At 45.0% G+C, this 21514-nt stretch overlaps 1 protein-coding gene across 4 annotated transcripts in view; it reads right to left on the reverse strand.

The window, feature by feature from the left end:
• Positions 1-1404: 1404 nt before the first annotated feature.
• Positions 1405-21514, reverse strand: part of GNPAT (glyceronephosphate O-acyltransferase) — a 31299-nt gene continuing 11189 nt past the window's right edge. The window contains exons 1-16 of one of the 4 annotated variants that reach the window (XR_002177629.3): positions 19404-20239; positions 19066-19242; positions 17013-17142; positions 13463-13590; positions 12688-12763; positions 12284-12435; positions 12006-12136; positions 10324-10547; positions 6849-7091; positions 5344-5423; positions 4300-4440; positions 3924-4023; positions 3746-3839; positions 3177-3238; positions 1966-2084; positions 1405-1712 (exon numbers count right to left, since the gene is read on the reverse strand). Coding sequence is in view for 2 of the 4 variants with exons in the window: in XM_019941587.3 (XP_019797146.1) it covers positions 1669-1712; positions 3177-3238; positions 3746-3839; positions 3924-4023; positions 4300-4440; positions 5344-5423; positions 6849-7091; positions 10324-10547; positions 12006-12136; positions 12284-12435; positions 12688-12763; positions 13463-13590; positions 17013-17142; positions 19066-19242 (1782 nt within the window). In the remaining 2 variants the exon portion in view is untranslated. Of the gene's footprint in view, positions 1713-1965; positions 2085-3176; positions 3239-3745; positions 3840-3923; positions 4024-4299; positions 4441-5343; positions 5424-6848; positions 7092-10323; positions 10548-12005; positions 12137-12283; positions 12436-12687; positions 12764-13462; positions 13591-17012; positions 17143-19065; positions 19243-19403; positions 20240-21514 lie in introns of those variants that run through there. The other 3 variants (XR_002177628.3, XM_019941587.3, XM_073793670.1) reach the window with 3 other exon arrangements.

Here is a 21514-nt window from a genome sequence, read left to right on the forward strand (position 1 = left end):
ACAGGGATTCTTTGTAAGGCATGCCTACGCAGCTAGGATTGGCCAGGACCCCGCCTCCCCACTGCTCTGGTCTCCCTGGAGGGCAGCAGCTCGGTGCCGTTCGGCTGGCGTGCCATACAGCCCTCAGCCAGGAACAGCCCAACTGACTCAGCTCTTACGTGGCCTCAACACACGCCAGCCTTCTCTGGCTCCCGAAACAAGCAGAGCCACACGGAGGGCCCCTCTGCCCCCCACACGGACTACAGCAATGGCTCTCCATTCTGAATGTGCAGCAGAAACAGTTTGGCCTCTGGGGAACAAACGCACATTCCAGGAATTTGCATACAGATAGTCCTACAACCACATGTCGAGAAACTTTTCAGCATTTCCCATGGCACTTATATTCCTGTTCAAATGTTTTACAAGAGTCTCTAAGCCACTACAGATGTTGAGCCCTGCTGCTACGGACTCAATGGTGGCCCCCAAATTCAGATATTGAAGCCCTAATCCCCAGTGTGACAGTACCTGGAGATGAGCCTTTGGGAAGAAATTAGGGCTAGAGGGGGTAAATGGGGGTGTGGCCCTCATCTGACAGGGTTAGTGCCCTTCTAAGAATAGAGAGCAGAGAAGACTGTTCTGTCTCCAGGTGCACAAAGAGGTAATGTGAACACACAGCAAGGCGGTGGCCTCCTACAAGCCCAGAACAGAGGCTTCATAATGAAACCTACCTTGCTGGCACCTTGGTCTTGGACTTCCAGCCTCCAGAACGGTGAGAAAACAGATTTCTGCTGTGTAAGCCGCCCACTCTGTAGTATTTCATATGGCAGCCCAAGCAGACGAATACACCTGCCTTTCTTTTTAATTTCACTTCCCATGACTCTTGTTTCAGCCACATTTCAGGTCCTTTGGAACCAATCCCAAGACCTTTTGATCACTATTCTTTCTGCACACCCACCCCGATACCTCCTGTCACCTCAACCCCACACTTCGAGGACTGGCTCCTCTCACCCTAATTCTCAGCTTAAATGTCACTTCCAGTGGTGGCTAGCTGTCAAGGTTTTTGCTGTTCACCCACCTTATTTCAAGCTTTTCTTCCCTTGAATTGTTAAGCCTATATTTATGATACTTCTCCTAACTTCTCTTTGTTCCATGTACTTTCTCTAATTCAGTTGTATTGATTAAGGCCCTTGGGTGACAAAATTTACTGTAAGCTAGCTACCACATTACAGATCTCTGTCAAACGTGCACTTGTTTGCGGCAACTTTAATTAAAGAAAGCCAGGAGAAGTCTCAGATATGCCCTTTCTAGTAGTTTTCTTTTGATAGCCAGAGCCTTTAGACTCGATGCTGCACTTTAATTCAGAAGTCAACGTAACAGTTTAATACATGTAATAAGTTAAAAAGTATTAGTGAAATAGGAGCTGGGTTTTGTTTTTCCAAACATGTTTCCGAAAGCCTGTTTTATTTTAAAACACACACGGAGTTGGACACAAATGCCTTTTTAACCAACGCGGAGATTTCACGGATTGCTTAAATTGGTCACTCTTCCTCTCCACTGAGCCCGCCGTTCTTGACGCCTTACGAAGGACGAGAAGATGGGTCTCTTCCTTTGCTCCCCTCTTTGTTGTAATACGCGTCCTTGGATGACAGTAATTATATGACCAATTTTTCCGTAACCGTTTGGCAATCATTAAAGCTTTGCAGTTGCCAGTTTTCCTACTGGTGTCTTACCACCTAAGGGAGAAAGACAGAGACGGCTCATGAAATGATATTGAGTTTGCCCTTCCTTGTACAACTGTTTAGGCACTGGCAAAAGAGAAACACATGACATTTGTGCAGAGTTTTACAGACTGACAAAGCACCAATGGAGACAGCAGTGCCCTTCGCTGGAGAAGCAGTGGTGTCGCAGAGGCGATGGGCATGGCCAGCCCCACAGCCATGTTTCCTGAACTTCATGTCTAGCGTGGTCTAGTACGTTCACACTCACGTATCTGCCTTCTGAGAGGAAGAACTCAATCCCGTCGTCCTCACGACGAGGGCTTCGGGGTTTGTTTTAGTTTATGCCCCTCTCACCAAATTCAAAATCGAGTTTCAAGGTCACGTATTCTGAAAGTTCAGACATACTATAAATAGAAGACTGGGGGGAAATTCCCTGGAGGTCCAGTGGTTAGGACTCTGCGCTTTCACTGCCGAGGGCCCAGGTTCATTCCCTGGTCAAGGAGCTAAGATCTTGCAAGTCGCAGCGCGGCCAAAAAAAAGAAAAAAGACTGGGATTTCAACCTACGTATTTTCTTCAACAAGAAATTAGCATTTTCACCTTCCCTCTCTCTGTCAACCATACCTTTGCCCTCTATACTTTTTTCTTCAATGACTCTCCTTTGACCATACGCCTGCCCTGGTTTTCCCCTAATCCCAGCAGACATCTATCTATAGCTCTTCTATACAGGTTTGACAAGTGTACTGAGTTACGATTAGGTACAAAAATACTACTTGTAAGAATATCCACTCAGTGAGCTAGTGCTTTTTCAATATAATCAGCAATTATGTTTTTCAAAAGCTAACACCCTCCCCTTCTAAAGTCACCCCATCATTCCTATGAGAAGTGTTCTCTACCTCCTCTGACCTTGAAAATCTGTTTATATCAAAAGTCTTGACTCTTACTGTATACCATAAACAAATGGCCTCGCCTTTTGGGACTGGACTATTTCTTTATAAGCTGATAGGATCTGCAGAAGAGTCTGGATTGGATTAGTCTCCTAAGGATGTGCTATCAGCCCCCAATTTCAAGTTCAGAGTCTATATATGATGTGGACATTGATCCCGATCCTCACGGGAAAGAAGAGATCTGAGGGTGGAGAGGGAGCAAGTGAATCCAAGGACCAAAACGAGAGGAATTTTCTTGATGCTCACTAGGACTAGAGGGAAAGGTCTAGATCGTGGACCCTGATGAGTTATGTCAGGAGCTGATCATTTTTATGTTGTATAAGACCGCCTATTTTATGCCTGCTGTGTCTTCTCTGCTAGTTTTCTCCTTAGTTTCCTTGAGAAAATTCTAGATGACAGAAATAGTTCTCTGCGTATACTAAAACTCTACTGCTGTTCATTTTGATAAAGCATTTAGTGCCATCCTTTCTTGTTTTACTGTACGTTGATAAGTGCAACGTGCAAACCATCATGTTTTTATTAAGCAGCACTTACCAAGCATTTCTTCTAACTTTGTTGTGGCAGGTTCATTCACAGTAAATATATAATCATTATTTCTAGGAGAAAAAGTAACAAGCTTTCTTACTGCATAAACCAGGATGAAAAGACAACGTTCATCATTTATATAGTAAGACTACTTTTAAACAGTCTTCCTCAGGGCTCGTTTGAAATAGTTGAAAGTTGTGTGTATATATATGTAAGAATACACACACACACACACACACACACACACACACACACACACACACACACACACACACACACCATGCCCCGCCCCCCAATTTTTCTTATAATTAACCTATAAATTTCCATATTAGGTCGAAGCTAAAATGCTGGCCTAAAGCACTTTCTTTCTTTGCTTCAATGTGGTTTTTATTCACACCCACAATAAAATTCGCATGGTAACTCAGAGTGACTTAGCTAATCAGGACACGGATAAGTGAAGCATGATGTGATGTTTCCTAGATCCTGCATTCCCACATCTCTCTCTCGACTTGGTGCCCAACTGTTCTGAGCTGTCGCTGCCCCTGAGCTCACCCTGGGCACCGTGCACAGTTACTTACACCTTCTTCTTCTCCACCACACCGAGCCTCACAAAAGCTGCTAAGGCATTCTTTTGTACATCGGAGGATAATACATCGTAACACTGTGAGGCACCTAAAAGAGAGGGAAAGGGAGAGTTAGTGGCTTCCTTTCTGTGCTCAACTAACAGAAGTTACCACCCACAGAGGTGTGACTCACCTTGATGGAGAAGCTGACCTGTGAATTTTCTAACGTTCACCAAGTACTGTTTCTCAGTGAAGTGGCCTTCTTCTTCGTTCAAGAGGTATTTGCAAATTATCTGATTTTTAAGAGGGAGGATGAGAGGAACAGAAAGTGAAACAGAGCAGCCAAATACCGGAGAAGAGTAAATAACTTTACACCTGCCGCTCTTGACAGAACGATACTTTATATTAGAGCAGAATTAAGACCTCCCCCTGATCCCCACCAAAAAAAGTTCTACCTTTCACCTGGGGAAGACACTTGCTCTTCAGACCAGAAACAAGTACAGGGTAGGAAAGTCTTAGTTATATTTGCTATGGGAGGATGAAGGAGAACTTGCGAAAGATTTACACACCTGGTAAGATTCCACAAAAGGTTTAAAGAGTCCTATTAAAAACTCTAGCACAGTATTTCCTTTTTCTGTAACTAGGATGTCCCTTGTCGTCACCTGTGTGGCCTCACTTTTACAAAGCAGGTAACAGCCTTCTTCAAAGTCCTGCAAGGGGAGGGGAGAAGACAGAATGCACCCTCTAATTTATAACTTAGGTCAACGATCCACTGCTGGGCTCAGCATGTGCAGCCCTGTGCCCTCAGAACAAGGGAAATACCAGCCAATTCTGCAAGCCTTCCCGGACTGCTGTGGCTGTCAGACAGGAGGAGAGCAGCAGTGTTCCAACACTCACAATGCTGAACCTCAAGTACAGCAAACACCGAAAACCTGATGAGCCTCAGAAATCATCACCTGGGCCACAGATTCTCCTTCGCTTTGCACTGACGAGCATACTCCTTGCTCTTGAATAGAAGTGCATGTAGCAAGTCCAAAAAGTACTGAGAGTCATGTTATGCTGAGAACGGCTGCCCTCATTTCCTACTGAATAAAACCTGTGGCCCTCAGCCTAACGGACAGACACTTAACCCACTTGTCAATGCTGGCACTGCCCCCAGCCCAGCAAGCCAGAAGTCCAGCTCTGGGAGCCCGATCCTTCACTTGCGGTCTACACCACCAGGCAGGACCACTGTTCTCTAATGGCAAAGCGAAAGGGCCTACTCACCCTAACAAGCGGTGCTGGGAAAGTGTGCGGGTTGCTAAATGTGCTAACGAAATAGAGTTGTTGGTCTATTTACAGTGGCTGAGCCGATGCTTCAAAGAGTTGGTCTATTTACAGTGGCTGCGCCGATGCTTCAAAGAGTTGGTTCCTCTCACCAAATAATCCCTAAATTACTGACTAAGCCTGACCAAGAATTAAAACAGAGTTTGCTGAACTGTGAGCGTCCATGTTTCTCTTTTGTTCTGCTGCACGTAGCCTTGAAGGCAGGGAAGACACCCCCGTGAATCCAAGCCTAACGTTTCCAGAACTCACTCCGCAAACACACCTGCTCTTTGGCAGGAAGGATTTACCTTTAGCGCATTTCCTGGAAGAAAGATGAACTCATCTGAAAAAACATTGCATAGGAAGCGAAAGCAACTGTAGACATCCTCTGGAAATAAATTCATTACATAAAATTACAACTCTGCTCTTTAAACATTCAGGGAGTACCAAGAAGTCCATGATACTCCAAAATGCAGTATTTTAAAGGCATATTATTCATATACCAGGGACAAGAATTAAGGCCCCCAAAGGAAGCTATAACCAATCCAAATTTTACCTACAGAGAAACTACAGGCTAGCATAGTTTCAATGGTTGAGACTGAATTACAACCAGGTCTCTAACCAGTCAGTCTGGTAACGAGCGAGAGGCCACATTCCGCAGAAGCCAGGGCACTTCATTTCCCCTGTATGTGGTTCCCTAGCAGAGAAGGAAAGGAATGGCTTCCTTCATTCCCTTCCACACTCATATCTGCTGATGTCTCTACTGTACCTTTAGCGCTAGGACACACTGGCACACAATCATAGAGACTACTGTCTTATCCCTCGGGCGTGTAGGTCTGCCCTGACCGTCGGCTACAGACCAGCTTTCTGACGTGAATTTTCTCATTAGAAAAATATACATCCATATGGACACAAACGGTTGCCTCCAATTTCAGGGTGTTCACACTGAAACACTCTAGAAGACCACATATGTGCCCCGCAGTTGTGGACAAATCCCAACGTAAGAAGCCTCAGACAGAACTAAGATCAAGCTTTGAGCTTTCTGTGTCCTGAACTAAGCTGTCTGACGTCTCTGGGACCCAGTTTCCTCATACATAAAATGAGGGCATGAACGCCGGACCTCTGAGGTTCCTTCCAAGGCTAAAGGTCTGTGGCTGAGCTCAGTGTTTCTCTACTCTGGCTTTTCCTTATAATTATCTACAGAGCTTTGAAAAGCCAAAAACAAAAACATCGATTTCTGGCCCACACCCCCGCCAGTTGCATCAGAAACCTTTGGGGATGGGACTCAGCCTCCAAAAATTCTGAGGTGCAGCCCGGGGAGAAAACCCCTGGCCTTGACTACAGGTTTCTGTGAAAAAAAGTTCTACTCATTATTACACTCCTCGGTGCGACCAGAATGCCACCGTGTGCTGAGCACTCACACACCGCTGGACCGTTTACCGGCCCTGTCTGCTTCTGTCAGATGCGGGAAGTGACGTCAGAAAAAGAGCATCAGACCAGCAAGTGGGGAGCTGTGCTCTAGTCCCAGATCCTTAAGGGATCAGGAATCTCTGGCCTCACTTTCCTTATTTATAAAAGGAGAGGTTGAGATGAGATGATTTCTTAGGTCCCTTGCAATTCCCAAATTCTATGGCCAGGTATGTAGGGGAAAAAAAACCTAATGAGCTCTGAGAAGAGGTCCCATCCCTTGCTGGTGTGTGGGCTGCAGGCATGTGGCAGAGCATCGTAACAGAAGGCTTCAAACGTTGCTCTCTATACGGAACTCAACGGCCAGGTCTCTTCCAAAACTCAAGACCACCTTCCCGAAGGTTACCTTTCCTGAACCCAGGCGTCATCTGCAATGCCACAGCTACTAAGGAAGGACGGACAAAAACGTTGAGCAGCTGGTTCCTGTAAGCCGAGCACACGAGCAGAGTGACGTGCTGGAAGACAAGCCCATCGACCACTTCTGGGCCTCCAGAGTCCACTTTCAGAGTCACCCGGTCTTTGACGAGGCTGACGATGTTGGAATGCAGAAGAAGGCTGGACTGGACCACTTCTTCAGCAAGTTCATTATCTACACGCACACACAGACAATTCATTCAGGCAAATGGCACAGAAATGGGAAGGTTACTGCTGGGAGTCTTAGGCTCAGTACGAATCAACGCTACTAACCCGACACGTTTATTTTCAAGTGCCAGGTACGGGTTTTAGGCTCCAGCAATTGGGCTAATGATACCATATGTGAAGGATATTTTAAAAGCACTCTTTCATAAATCAGCTCTCTCTGAGGACATGTAACATGCTTTCTTATCTACCCCCAATCTGTCAGCCATTCTGAAATGCACATCACTTCCCACTCTGAAAACCAACACTTCCTCAGGAACCAAGGTTTTGTAATTGCAAGGTACAGGACAAGAAAATCACATATATGGGAATTTAAGAACACTAAGACAGGAAGACATGCTTCACACACACATACACACACCTCGCTTAGACCAATTCCGAGACGGCAAGGATATCGCTTTACAACTTTGCAGGTAAACCCGAGGGCAGCCCAGAGAGGCACTCTTCTAGCTTCAGGTCTCTCTGAGCACAGAGGGACGCTGAGGAGATTTTTCTGGTTTTCCTACATCAAAGATAACTGAAGAGGCAGGCTCATAACAGTTCCCGGTAAGCCATCACCTGACACTACACTGGCCTAGAGATAGCCAAGGAGTTAGAATGACAAGTCTAATAAAGAGACGGTGATATTTAACAACACTCTTGATAAGGGAAATACCTTTATTGCTCGCCCGAGCCAAAGGCAGGGGCGCGGCTCGTGTGTCACGGAAGGGACAAGGGGGAGCTGCGGTTCTCCTTTCGGACTCGTCACATCCGCTCTGGGCTAACCTGCCTTGTCTCAGCTTGCTTGAGGTAAGGGTGCAGCACATGACATCATACATATAATACAAGATGATTTATGTGACAGGTACATATAATGACATGTATATCATAAAAAGGCCTAGGCAGAATGCTTAAGAATATATGGGATAATCTGGGTAAAAAAGCAAAAAGGAACCGAATATACATACCATGTTCTAGATTAGGAATAGTGTTTGATAACTACGTGACTTCTGGTACTTGGACACCAAGCGGCTCTCACTTTGTAACAGCTGGAGTTGTCGTGGCAGCTGCACAGGTACTTTTCGCCGGGAACTGGCCACATATTTATCCCCTCTTGAAAAACCAACACCTTAGAAAGACAGGTGCCTCTGCTTTCACACGTTTCTGGGCCGAACATTCGTCTTTCACGACTTTCTGCCTTGTATTGCAGTCCACATGTCCTTTGCTTCCCATCAGACCGTTAACAATACTGGGATTCGGACTCATCTTTACTTCCCTCCCGGTGACCAACACTCAACTGGCCGGCACTCCTGTTGGCAATTCCTCCCAGCCTCTCTCAGCCACACCGCCCTCTGCCGCTGCCTGGCTCGGCTTCCTGAGTTCTTATCTACGCACGGCAACCTGCTCAATTGTCTCCCTGCCACCGGTTTCTCCCCACTGTGGTCCATCTTTAAAACTGACATCAGGGGGCTTCCCTGGGGGTCCAGTGGGTAAAACTCCATGCTCCCAATGCAGGGGCCCTGGGTCCGATTCCCGGTCGGGGAACCAGATCCCGCATGCCACGGGGCAACTAAGCCCGTGCACCACAACTACCGAGCACAGGAGCTGCAACTAAGACCCTGCATGCCGCAACTAAGACTCAGTGCAGCCAAAATAAAAGAACAAAAACATACCACCCTATAAAAAAAACAAAAAACCTGACACCGGGCTGCTTGCTAAAGGCCAATCCCTCACACTTCGCTGCCTAAAACCCACGTCTGCATCCTGTGACCTACAGACTCCAGTCTAGATCCCCAGGCAGCAGGCCTCTATGATCCAGCCTCTGTCCACATCTCCGCCTCCATCACTCCCTTCCCAGAGCCAATGTTCTAATGTTACCAACCGCCAGCAGCTCAAGGGATGCCCGGGGCTGTCACACCCGCCATCGCGTGTTTCCTGATCCTTACATTAACAACGCTCCTCTCCATCTGTCTTCCTGAAGAGCTCCTACCGTCCCACCAAGATGGGCTCAAGTAGCTTCTATGAAATCTTCCCTGCGTGTGGGCCCTTTCCTACACAGCAGTCTCAGTAAGCCCCAGCAATCTGTCCGTAGCTCTTTGTCTTTATGTCATTGAGCCCTCTCTACTAGTTTACACATTACTACCCACCCTGTCTTCTACACACCAGCAGAACCTCCAGAACAAGGGTTGCATCTAGTTCATCTTTGTACCCCTGGGAGTTCCCAGCACCCACTAGATACTCAGTATGGGTTTAATGAGTGGACAGTAAATACCTGACTATAAATAATTATCCGGTCTTAAGAAGACTGCATTTCCAATTGCAGTCTCTACAATTTTAAAGCAGAGATTGAAAACAACTTAAGCTAACTATTGTCATATACATCCCAAACTCCCAGCATAGTCTTCATAACTCCAGTGAGGTTTCTACAAAGTTGTTACTATCAGAGAATTGTATACAGTTCTCTAAGACCAGCCCTTTAATCCTTACAATCCAGTGAGGCAAATGGGTTGCAAATATAATGTGGTAGAAAGAGATGGGTGTAGGGGCTTCCCTGGTGGCACAGTGGTTGAGAATCCACCTGCCAATGCAGGGGACACAGGTTTGAGCCCTGGTCTGGGAAGATCCCACATGCCGCAGAGTGACTAAGCCCGTGCGCCACAACTACTGAGCCTGCACTCTAAACCCCACGAGTTTAGAGCCCGTGCTCCACAACAAGAGAAGCCACCAGAATGAGAAGCCCACACACAACGAAGGGTAGCCTCCGCTCGCCGCAACTAGAGAAAGCCCGCGTGCAGCAACGAAGACCCAACGCAGCCAAAAATAAATAAAATAAATAAATAAAAATTTAAAAAAAAATTTAAAAGAAGAAAAAGAAAGAGGTGGGTGTAGAGGGAAGAATATGTGGAGCACAGAGAGTCATTATTTATTCTCCACTCTGCTAGGAAGCAAGGGAGGGTGTTCTGGTCCTCTGTCTACTCAGAGCCTCCTTAGGGAGAAATGACGTGTAAACAATTCTTCTCAAATAATTGATATGCTACGTTCAATGTCCTAGAGCGATAAAAACAGATTAGGCTTGCTTTCTCTGAGCAATGCTTTGCTTAAAGTCCTATATGGGTTTTTTTTTTCACGTCTAGGCTACAACTTTTCCAAATTAAGAAATAAAAAAAGCAAGCATTATCACCACATATGTCCCACATACATACCAGGCCAAGTGAGAAAGCCCCCGAAGGCCTGGGCTAAGCCTTTCAGCCATAAAGTCTTTTCCAATAGGGCATCAAAGTCCATGGATGGCCGGTTCTGAAGCAGAACAGCAACTATTAGTGGCCACGGGCTCAGAACCAGGTTTTGAATTTGCAGGAGTTGCATTTTGTAGGCAACTTCAGTGACAAAGGCATGCATGTCCTCCGACTGTTTCTGAGGAATATATCTAAAAGGAAGAATACAGAACAACCCATTACAGTTCTGCTACTTAGACAATGTGAGTGGAGAAGGGAATGGGAGAAGACAGACCCTTTAGAAGGTTTCTCATACTTTCTGCCAACTGAACTCTCTCAGGTCACGCTGCAAAAATATACTTTCACTTTACTAGAGTGGGATCTGTCCATTCGTCTCTGGGCTATGCTCTTGAGAGGTGATTAAAAATACTCAAGGCAAGAGGGTTGGTTTTATTACCCCTGGTTCCAGGCCAAAGCAAACAGACAAAAAACACTTGCTGCTGCTTTGTCAGTGGGCTACATCACTTCTTCTGTGAAAACCGATGCCTCCTCCCGCGGACTGAACTGCTCTGTCTCCTGAGAATCCACAGGGCTTTGAACACGGCTCTTGTAGAACACGCCTAACAGGTGATGATATGATATGCCTGGCAACTGCTCATGCCTGTACCGACAGGCTGTACCGCTGGCCTGACTGCTACACCGCCCTTCTGAGAAGCTTCAGGGCACCTGCTAGGCACTGTCTCGGTCCTTGGCTGACAGAGTCCTCATGCGTGAATCACCCAGCGTTGAGTCAGATGACATCCAGAAGCTACCCAGAGCTGGCTGGAGCAAGGATATATGCATAGGACCTAACAGCAGGCACATAAGGTGGCTTAGCGTGAAAGCTGTAGCCAGTGAGGACTCCCTGGTAATGGATACAACTGGCCAATTTGAGATGGACCAAGTGAAAGCTTGTGGCTGCAGAAAGCTAACATCTGCCTCTGACAGCTGATGAAGCTGCGAGCGAGGCTGCCAGCTGCCGTGGGACCACTGGCGCTACAGATGAATCATGAATGATGCTGCGGTCACGGAAGCCCGGCTGGGCAGGCGATTGGTCTCCTTTACTCCTGCGGGTGTATTTCTCTACACTGAGAAAACCCACATGTGCATCTGTAGCTGCATGCTGAAAGAAGCTAACACATTTCCCTGCCACAGAACTATAACCTTGAGAACAGGGACTCACTCCCATTCGTTATTATTAAACAATCCCTTCTAGGATCAAAAACAATACTTAGTAGATACTTTGGCTGGCCTACCAATAGTGCTCAGCAATTCCCATACATGCACTTGTTAACAACGGCTTATTTCTTCACACTTTTAAGTCAGTAGGGTACTAGGGAGGGAGCCTGGGGAGAAGGAATCAAAAGAAGCATCTATTACTTTGAGAGCAGGCAATGGGTTTTGTGTTTTGTTTTGTTTGTTTGAGCACTGTCTGGCTTTGCATGTTTAATGTACATATCCTGCAGTTAAGTGTCCCGCGAACATGTTAATTGAAGCTTTCTGCTTCTCCGGGGTGTGATCTCAGATAACCAAGTTTCAGTGCTGGAAGCGGTCAACTCAAGAATCACAGTTTACACTTTCAGATATTCATCCTTGTTTCTACGTCAGTTATGAAAACACAGGCCTTGCACCTTGGAACCAAGTTATACGGGCTCCGACCCATCCTCCCAGCTGCCAGAGATCGAAGTGACACAGGGTCTCCGAAGTACACATGAATGTTTCCAAACTTTTCAGAGAGAATCCTCCTGGCTTTCAACAATCCCTGAGAGTATCACAACAGGGGAAAAGAAAACAGGAATACATTCAGAAATCAGTTGGTGTATAAAGTACATCATAAATAAATATAAATTTAAAGAAATTTAATTTCTTTAAATTCCAGTACGATCAAGCTTGGCTATCCTTTACGTACAGTTGTAGATTCTTTCGGCTTAGGAACCCCTAGGAGCTCATAAGCATACAGAGTTTCTTCCAATATCCTATCGTAACTGATGCTGATTGGAACAAGGTAGGTATCAAAAACTTCTCTTTTAAAAAACGGTTCCATCACAATATTCAGAAGACCTGTAAACGTACAGAGAAATGATTGTTCAAACATATTGAAAAGGAAAGCAAACAAGGCCGCAGGAAGATACTAAAAGAATACATTACATACCAAGCCCAGAAATATAAACAGTTGAACTTAAAGAAACAGTTAACACTTATGAAGTAAAGAACATCTTGCAAACAAAGTGTCAAGTTCTATTCAGCAGCTACGATGACACCACGCCTGGAGCCTCTGGGCTTGTGTTTTCCCTCAGTCTGTAAGGAACCTACCAAATTTTGGAGTCAGTGTCTTGGCGGAGCGGCTTCTTGTCCCTTCGAGGAAAAATTCAACAGGAGCATAACCATTCTGTAAAGAGAAAACACAAACCAACAAAACAAACACAAAACCCATTGCCTACTCTCAAAGTGATAAATGCTTCTTTTGATTCCTTTTCCTGAGTTCCCTCCCCAGCCCTCCGAGCAAACACTGCTCACAGTGAAACTTAGACAAGAGAGTCACACAGAGGAAACAGATTGCGGAGGTTATGCACATTCCTCGCGGGGGAAAAACCAGCTAAGCAGTCCATTCAGAAGTTACGAATTTAGGGCTTCCCTGGTGGCGCAGTGGATAAGAATCCGCCTGCCAATGCAGGGGACACAGGTTCGAGCCCTGGTCCGGGAAGATCCCACATGCCGCGCAGCAACTAAGCCCGTGTGCTGTAACTACTGAGCCTGCGCTCTACAGCCCGTGAGCCACAACTACTGAAGCCCGCACGCCTACAGCCCGTGCTCTGTGATGAGAGAAGCCACTGCAACGAGAAGCCCGCGCACCGCAACGAAGAGCAGCCCCCGCTCGCTGCAACTAAAAAGAAGGCCCATGCGCAGCAACGAAAACCCAACGCAGCCAAAAATAACTAACTAAATAAATTTATATTAAAAAAGTCTCTATTGCAACAAAAGAAAAAACAAAAACGAAGAAAAAGTCACAAATTTAAGTAAGATCTTAGAGCAAACTTCAGTGAAAAGAAAACACAGCTTGCAAGTAGTCGGTTATTATTTGCATTACCCGTAACATAGTTTTCACATATTCAGAGAACACCGCCCAGTAGAGCTGATCGCCACCGAAGGTCCGCCGCATGAAGAACGCCCCCGACATTCGCAGCAGCTCACCAACCATCTTCATTCCTAGGAAGTCTACGAAAGAAACAACGGTTAATGTTGATTTGCAGACCTTGAAGCTTTCTATGAATATCTCAGCTCAGATTCTATTAAGATAGATTTCATGTATGTAAGACACCCCTAATCTTAAGAAGAAGCATCTAATGGAATTAAGAAAAGAAGGGACTCTGGGGCTTCCCTGGTGGCGCAGTGGTTGGGAATCTGCCTGCCAATGCAGGGGACACGGGTTCGAGCCCTGGTCTGGGAAGATCCCACATGCCACGGAGCAACTAAGCCCGTGAGCCACAACTGCTGAGCCTGCGCGTCTGGAGCCTGTGCTCCGCAACAGGAGAGGCCGCGACAGTGAGAGGCCCGTACACCGTGATGAAGAGTGGCCCCCGCTCGCCGCAACTAGAGAAAACCCTCGCACAGAAACGAAGACTCAACACAGCCATAAATAAATAAACAAATAAATAAATTTATAAAAAAAAAAAAAAAAAAGAAAAGAAGGGACTCTGTCGGCAGGTGCTGGCTGGGAGGTTACCTTGTGCACCCCACTCCCCACGCACCTCTGCATTTACAACCAGACCAGCTAGAGGTGGGGCAGCAGCAGGCAATGGGACAGCCTCAACTATGCCACCATGCCAACTTCCTTAGTTAGCAGTGCCGCTGACCTCAGTGACAGATCAATGTGCATCCTCCCTGCTCTGCACAGTCAGGCCAAACCAGCTCTCACCTTTCCTTTTTAACCATCAGGTGAAAATACCACGCTTCTTTCAGTGGCACAGATTAGAAAAGAAAAGCAAGTCCAGAATGAGAGAAAGAGTTCTACCACCTGTTTTAGAACAGTTTTCATTTTTCCCTAATTTTCCAATAACGTCCTCACGTGTCTATATAGATGGAAACGCTTTCTAAGTGCTTAAGGTCCTGGCAGTTTCTACTTTACTGCTTACTGTGTCTATTAGCAAAGGTGCAGGCTTGGACCCCAGCTTTCCTGGCTAGCTCAGAAAGGAGATGATAACCTGGCTAGCTCAGAAAGGAGATGATAAACGATTTATTCGCCTTAGCAATCCTACTTTTTTGGAATCAATCCTACAGAAATAAAAGCACTAATATGAAAACATATTGAAAGCTTGTTTGTAACAGCAAAACTACCACATTATGATACATATACACTCCTGAATATTATATAGCAGTAACAATGTTAGACGTGAAGCTGGAACCTTACCAAAAAAAATCACACCACATACAAAGATTAACTCAAAATGGATCAAGGACCTAAATATAAGACCCAAGACAATAAAACTCTTAGAAGAAAATATAGGGGAAAAACTTCATGACATTGGATTTGGCAATGATTTCTTGGATATGACCAAAAGCACAGAAGATAAAAGAAACAACAGATAAACTGGACTACAGCTGCCCCTGGGGTTGGGGGAATCTGTGGGGCATTAGTTCCAGGACTTTCCATGGATATCAAAACACCTGGATGTTCAAGTCCTTTATATAAAAGGGCAGAGTATTTGTATATCACCTAGCACATCCTCATACACTTTAAATTATCTCCAGATTACTTATAATTCCTAATACAATTGCTATGTAAACAATCGTAAATACAATGTAACTGCTATGTAAATAGTTTCCTGTGAATGGCAAATTCAAGTATTGCTTTTTGGAACTTTCTGGAGTTTTTTTTTCCTGAATATTTTTGATCAATGGCTGGTTGAATCCATGGATGCGGAACCCGTGGATACAGAGGGCCGACTGTATACCAAAATTAAAAACTTCTGCTCATCAAATGGTACAATCAACAGAGTGAAATGGGAGACAATATTTATAAATCACATATCTGATAAGGGGTTAATATCCAGAACATATAAAGAACTCCTTCAATTCAACAACAAAGAAAACAAACAACCAAGAGGACTTGAATACTCCTCTAAAGGAGATATAGAATTGGCCAACAAGCACATGAAAAGATGCTCAACGTCACTAATCACCAGGGAAATGCAAATCAAGCGCACGATGAGCTGCCACTTCACACCCATTAGGATGGCTATTATTAAAAACAGAAAAACAAAAAACCTAAAAAACAGAAAATAACAAGTGTTGGAGAGGATGTGGAGAAACTGAACCCTTGTGCCCTGCTGGTGGGAGTGTAACATGGTGCAGTGACTGCATGTGGAAAACAGTACGGCAGTTCCTCAAAAAGTTAAAAATAAAATTACCATCTAACCCAGCAATTCTACTTCTGGGTGTATACCTGGAAGAATTGAAAGCAGAGACTCAAACAGGTATTTGTTCACCTATGCTCACTGCAGCACTAATCACAAGAGCCAAAAAGTGGAAGCAACCCAAGTGTCCAGGGATGGATCAATGCATCAACAAAATATGGTATATACATACAGTGGAATATTATTCAGCCTTGAAAAAGGGAAAATTCCGACAGACACTACAATATGGATGGAGGCTGAGGACATCACGCTGAGTGAAACAAGCCAGCAACAGAAGGACAAATCCTGTTTGACTCCATTTACAGGAGGTATCTGGAGCCGCCAGGTTCACAGAAATAGAAAGGAGAGTGCTGGGTGCCAGGGGCTGGAGGGAGAACAGAATGAGGAGTTAAGTGTTTAATGGGGACAGAATTTCAGTTTTGCAAGGTGGATGGATGACAGTACAACAGTGTGAACTTAATGCTACTGAATGTGCACTTGAAACTGCTGAAGATGGTGAATTTTATGTTTTGTGCATTTTACCACAATTGAAAAACATGTTAAAAGAATTTAGATCTATTTATTGACATACAGAGATAGCCACTGATATATTACCAAATAAAAATAACAACAGCAGGTAATACATCCAGGTCGTATAATCTCATTTTTCAACCTGAACCAAAAACCCTATGTGCATATATGCTTGCTGATGTCTGGGTAGGCACAGTAAAGCACAGTGCAGAGGACAGAATCCAACCTATTGAACACTGGGACTTGTAGAAAGAAGGGAGAGGGACTTCCCTGGTGGCACAGTGGTTGGGAATCCACCTGCCAATGCAGGGGACACGGGTTGGAGCCCTGGTCTGGGAAGATCCCACGTGCCGCGGAGCAGCTAAGCCCGTGCACCACAACTACTGAGCCCGCGTGCCACAACTACTGAAGCTTGCGTGCCTAGAGCCTGTTCCCTGCAACAAGAGAAGCCACCGCCATGAGAAGCCTGCGCACCGCAACAAAGAGCAGCCCCCACTCACCCCAACTAGAGAGAGCCCGCACGCAGCAATCAAGACCCAACACAGCCAAAAATAAATAAATAAATAAATAAATAAATAAATAAATAAATAAATGAATGAAAGAAGGGAGAAGCTATTCTCATCATTTTCTTCAAATAACCTCGGCACTGTTAAAATCATTCCCGCGAATGCCTTAATTTTTATAATTAAAAAAAGGGAAAAAACCAATGCATACCCATTCCTGCTGCTATGACCGGCACAGGTAAGTCGTAGTTGTATAAAAGAAAAGACAGCATCAGAAAGTCAATGTAACTTCGGTGACTGGGCAACAGAACAACAGGATGCTCCTGGATGGCTCGCTGTAGCTTTAAAACAAATGTTACACTTTGAATAATTTCAGCTTTCATATTATTAAAATCGCTATCTTAAATCAGAAAACGGAAGACTGTGCGTATGCACAGAGGGAATACGAGTAATGCTTTTCTGTCTCCCGACCACGTGCACAAAACTTATTTCAGAGTTCTAGTTAAATAATCTCCCATAACGCAAGGACAGCAAAAATAAATTTTACAGATCATCATAATAATGGTGATGATCACTAACAGCTATTAGTTGAGAAGCATATTAAGCATTTTACATGCACTGTTTAATACCACGTATTTGTACATAAGGCCTAAGCCTTAGCTTCCTCATTTGTGACATAGTCATGCCTCTAATACACGGTGGAGCTACGACTGGATCTGTCAGTCTGAATTAAAAAGTCAACTGTCAGCCACCACACTAGACTGACTGTTAGTTCGTAGGAAGAGAAAACAAAACTTCTCTCAGGGAGATTAAAAAAAATTACAAATTGTTAGGACCAAGGAAAGGAATGGTATTTCTCTATTTATGCACTGGGTTCACTGTCAGGGAGAGTGGGCGCCTTGTAGCAGGGAGGGATGCATCCGAGCTTCCCGATCCATTCCTCGGGCTGTCAGTCTCAAAAATACCCACTGTGTCAACGTGTGTCTGTTCTTCTGAAATCGAAATACATAACCTACCGACAAACAAGACATAGCCAGCAACATCCCCCGTTCCCAACACCGTATCAAACGTTCTCCGACAGAGATGCAGACGTAAGTCAGCAATCTAGAAATCAGTCACAGCAGGAAGAAATACTTGGAAGCAAAATAAATGACTGAATAAAAACAAAGCATTAAAAGGTATGAGGAGGAAGGCCGGTGAAGGTAAGAGCTTCCTAGTAAGAGAAGAAAGGTATTAAAAACAAATGAATAAAAATAATCTTCATAGGGAAAGCTCTTACTTTCAGAAAAAAGTAAACAATTAAATGACAGGAGTGACAGAATTAGAAAAATCACCACTTGGCAATCATAAGAGTAATAACTGATTCAAGCAAAAAACATCAGTGGCTGTAAAAACGCGTGGAGGAAAGTATGATGAAAAACAGGGTACTGAAGCATCCTTCAAGTCTCTTGTCCCAAGATACTTATTAATTACAGGGGCACAAAGAGTAACTCTACAGGGGCGAAGAGCCTGGCGAGGAGCACGGTAGCCAAGTGACGAACGTGACCATCACCAGGAACAGGCAAACGGAGGCCACGTGCTTCTGGGCTGATACACTGAGAAGGACACGCCCTGAGCCTAATCGAAAAAACATCTCAAACCCAAATCAAGGGACACTAGAATATAACTGGCCTGATTTCTTCAAAAGTAATATCACGAAACACAAACAAAGCCTAAGTAATTGTTCTAGACTAAAAGAGTCTAAAGAGATATGGGAGCTGACTGTAACACACGATGCAGGACTTTCTTTGGCCTATACAGGACACAGCTGGGACGGCTGGTGAAACATGAATAAGATCTGTATTACCAGCACTGTGTCAATGTTAATTTGCTTATTTTGATAATTACACCATAAGAGAATGTCCTTGTTTATAGGGAAAACACACCAGAAAGGTGTGTGAGGAAAGGAAAGAGAACATGTTGTAGGGGAATCTTGGTGAAGAATATGTGGAACTTCTTTGTACGACTTCTGTAACTCTATGAACATCTGACATTAGGTTAGTCTGTAAAGTCTGTAACTAAGTGACTACGTTAGTTTGTCTGAAGCCTGCAGATCTGAAGGTAAAAGGAAAAAACACCCCGCGGAGAGGCGGAGTCTCTTCTGCTCAGGCTGGAGGCCACCTGCTAACCAGGGCCTGCTCATCGAGTGCAAAGCGGGATGCCTTTGAGCTGAATGAATTGTGAGGGATTGAAGAAGAGATTGCTTTTCTACAAGCAATACTCACTTTCTGAATACCTTCTTCATTTACACACACTTTCGAGAAAATTTGTTTAAATATTTTGCTCAGGGCAAAGGCACAGAACCGAATGGCTCCCAGACGCAGTTTGTGGTTCATTTCATCCAGGATGCCACAGGCTTCCTCTCGCAGGACCTCGGCAGATTGAAGGGATTCCCTGGAAAGCTACAAGAAAAGGGAAAGCAGGGATAAATTTCTGGAAAAAAAAAAAGTCAAAATTCTTTTTGCTCAAATCAGTAGGACCAGTTCCAAATGGACCAATGTTATTGTATAACTCAAAATGGTATGTTCTTTTCTTAATTTAAATTGATATAGTTTAAGCTTACATCCAAATTCTCTAAAATAAGTTGTTGCTCAAGATCTAGTGTCTGAGAGCATACACTTAGTAGTTACTTTCAGTACATTGTTGCAACTGTTTTTTTTTTAAATTTATGTATTTGACTGATTGATTTTTGGTTGCGTTGTGTCTTCGTTGCTGCGCGCGGGCTTTCTCTAGTTGCGGCGAGCGGGGGCTGCTCTTTCTTGCGACGCACGGGCTTCTCATTGCGGTGGCTTCTCTTGTTGCGGAGCATGGGCTCTAGGCACGCAGGCTCAGTAGTTGTGGCTCGCGGGGTCCACAGTGCAGGCTCAGTAGTTGTGGCGCACAGGCTTAGTTGCTCTGCGGCATGTGGGATCTTCTCTGAGCAGGGATCAAACCTGTGTCCCCTGCATTGGCAGGCAGATTCTTCACCACTGCACCACCAGGGAAGTCGCACAGCCTACACATCTGAGGAATCAGGATCAGAAGGGAAAGAGAGAACTGGAGCATTAAAAAGAAAGAATACATTGCCAGGAGAGGACCTTCCTCGAGACAGAAAATGCTCATGCCAGTTTGAGCCGGTTGAGAAGGCTGGGGAGTGGGAAAGCCAAGACCCCTGGGGACAGGAAGGACTTGGATAGGTGAAGAACACAGGTGAAAAGGCCGGCTTGTTCAGAAGGCACTGGAGGAAAGCAGAGAAGAGAATGGCCTGGCCTCTTATTCTGTGCACCTGGGCTTCTCATTTGCCCGACTGATGTGCTATCCCTACAGACCCCTCTCCCTGGAAACCTGAGAGAAGCAGCGGTCTTACAACTCCTTGTCCCCAGTGATGTCCCTCTTCAGTCTCTTGTCCATGTCACAAGCCTGAGCAGTCTCTTATACGCAGAAGTCATCACATCCTTCCTTGGCTAAAGCCCCTTCAATGGCTGCTACTGCACTCTGCAAGATAAAGGCAGCCTCAGCTGGAGAAGTGGCAGCAGGGATGGACGGAGGTAGACCAGCGCTATTTTTAGGAGGGTACATCATTTTCAGCAGAGCACATCAGCAGCTCTTAGTGCCTGGGAGCGTGTGAGAGGAAAGTAAGAAGCTGAAGACGGCATCCAGATTTTTCGTTTGAGCAACTAGCATATGTGGGGGGGGCATTCTTAGAGACAGGACAATCTGGGTGGGAGGGGGGAATACACACAGTACAGGGGTGCGGTGGATCCAAGACTTTGAGGTAGACATCTTGAATGCTTTCGGAGTGCTTCTGGAATTTCCAAGTGGATACCCAATAAACTGTAAAAATATATGTGTGAAACTCAAAAGAGATCTGGGCTGAAGCAATAGATACTAATTATCTATATTACTTATGATAATATATTATTTTTATATAGTAATATTATAATACGGAGATATTAGCATAAGGAGGGTACTTAAAATTCTGGCAATAAATAAAACTCCCAGTGAGTGGGTAGATAAGAAGGGGCTAGAACAAAATCTTGAGGAACTGCAGCATTTAAAGAGACAGGCAAAGGAAGAGAAGCCCATAAAGACAACTGGGAAATAATCAAAAAGATGTGGTGGGTAAGTGGGAGAGTGTGGTGTCCTGGAAAGGAGAGAGCGTGTACCAAAAGCTATCCAGGATTTGAATGAGGTTGATTTTTGCCATGAGGAAGAAGGAGGTCATTCACCATCTTGCGAAGAGCTCCTACAGAGGGTTGGAAATCAGATTCCGGTGAGCTGAGCGGTACATGAAGGGTGAGAAAGTAGGGCAACAAGCATAGAAAACACAGCCAACTTCTTCAAAGAGCAGAGCAGAAGTGGGAAAGGAAGAGATGCGTAGTAAGTAGAGAAGGAATGTGGTCAAAGGAAGTCTAATTAAGTTGGAAGAGAAGTGAGCATGTTAAATGCTGATGGTAAAGAGCTGATAACAGGAAGAAGTTGAGACAACTGAGGGGACAGACGACAAGCAAAGTTCCCAAGGAGGAGGGGGGAGGTGGAATTCGGAGCAAAGGAGTAGGGTAGGGATTAAACTCGAACAGAAGGGATCCCTGTTCCATTCTAGTAGGAGGGAAGAAGAAAATCACGGGTGTTAGATGCAGGTAAATTAGGGGCCTGATCTCAGAGAGCTGAAACAGCTCTCACTTATATAATGGC

This window comes from Tursiops truncatus, chromosome 16, assembly GCF_011762595.2.
Source record: "Tursiops truncatus isolate mTurTru1 chromosome 16, mTurTru1.mat.Y, whole genome shotgun sequence".
In the NCBI taxonomy this organism is placed as follows: Eukaryota; Metazoa; Chordata; class Mammalia; order Artiodactyla; family Delphinidae; genus Tursiops; species Tursiops truncatus.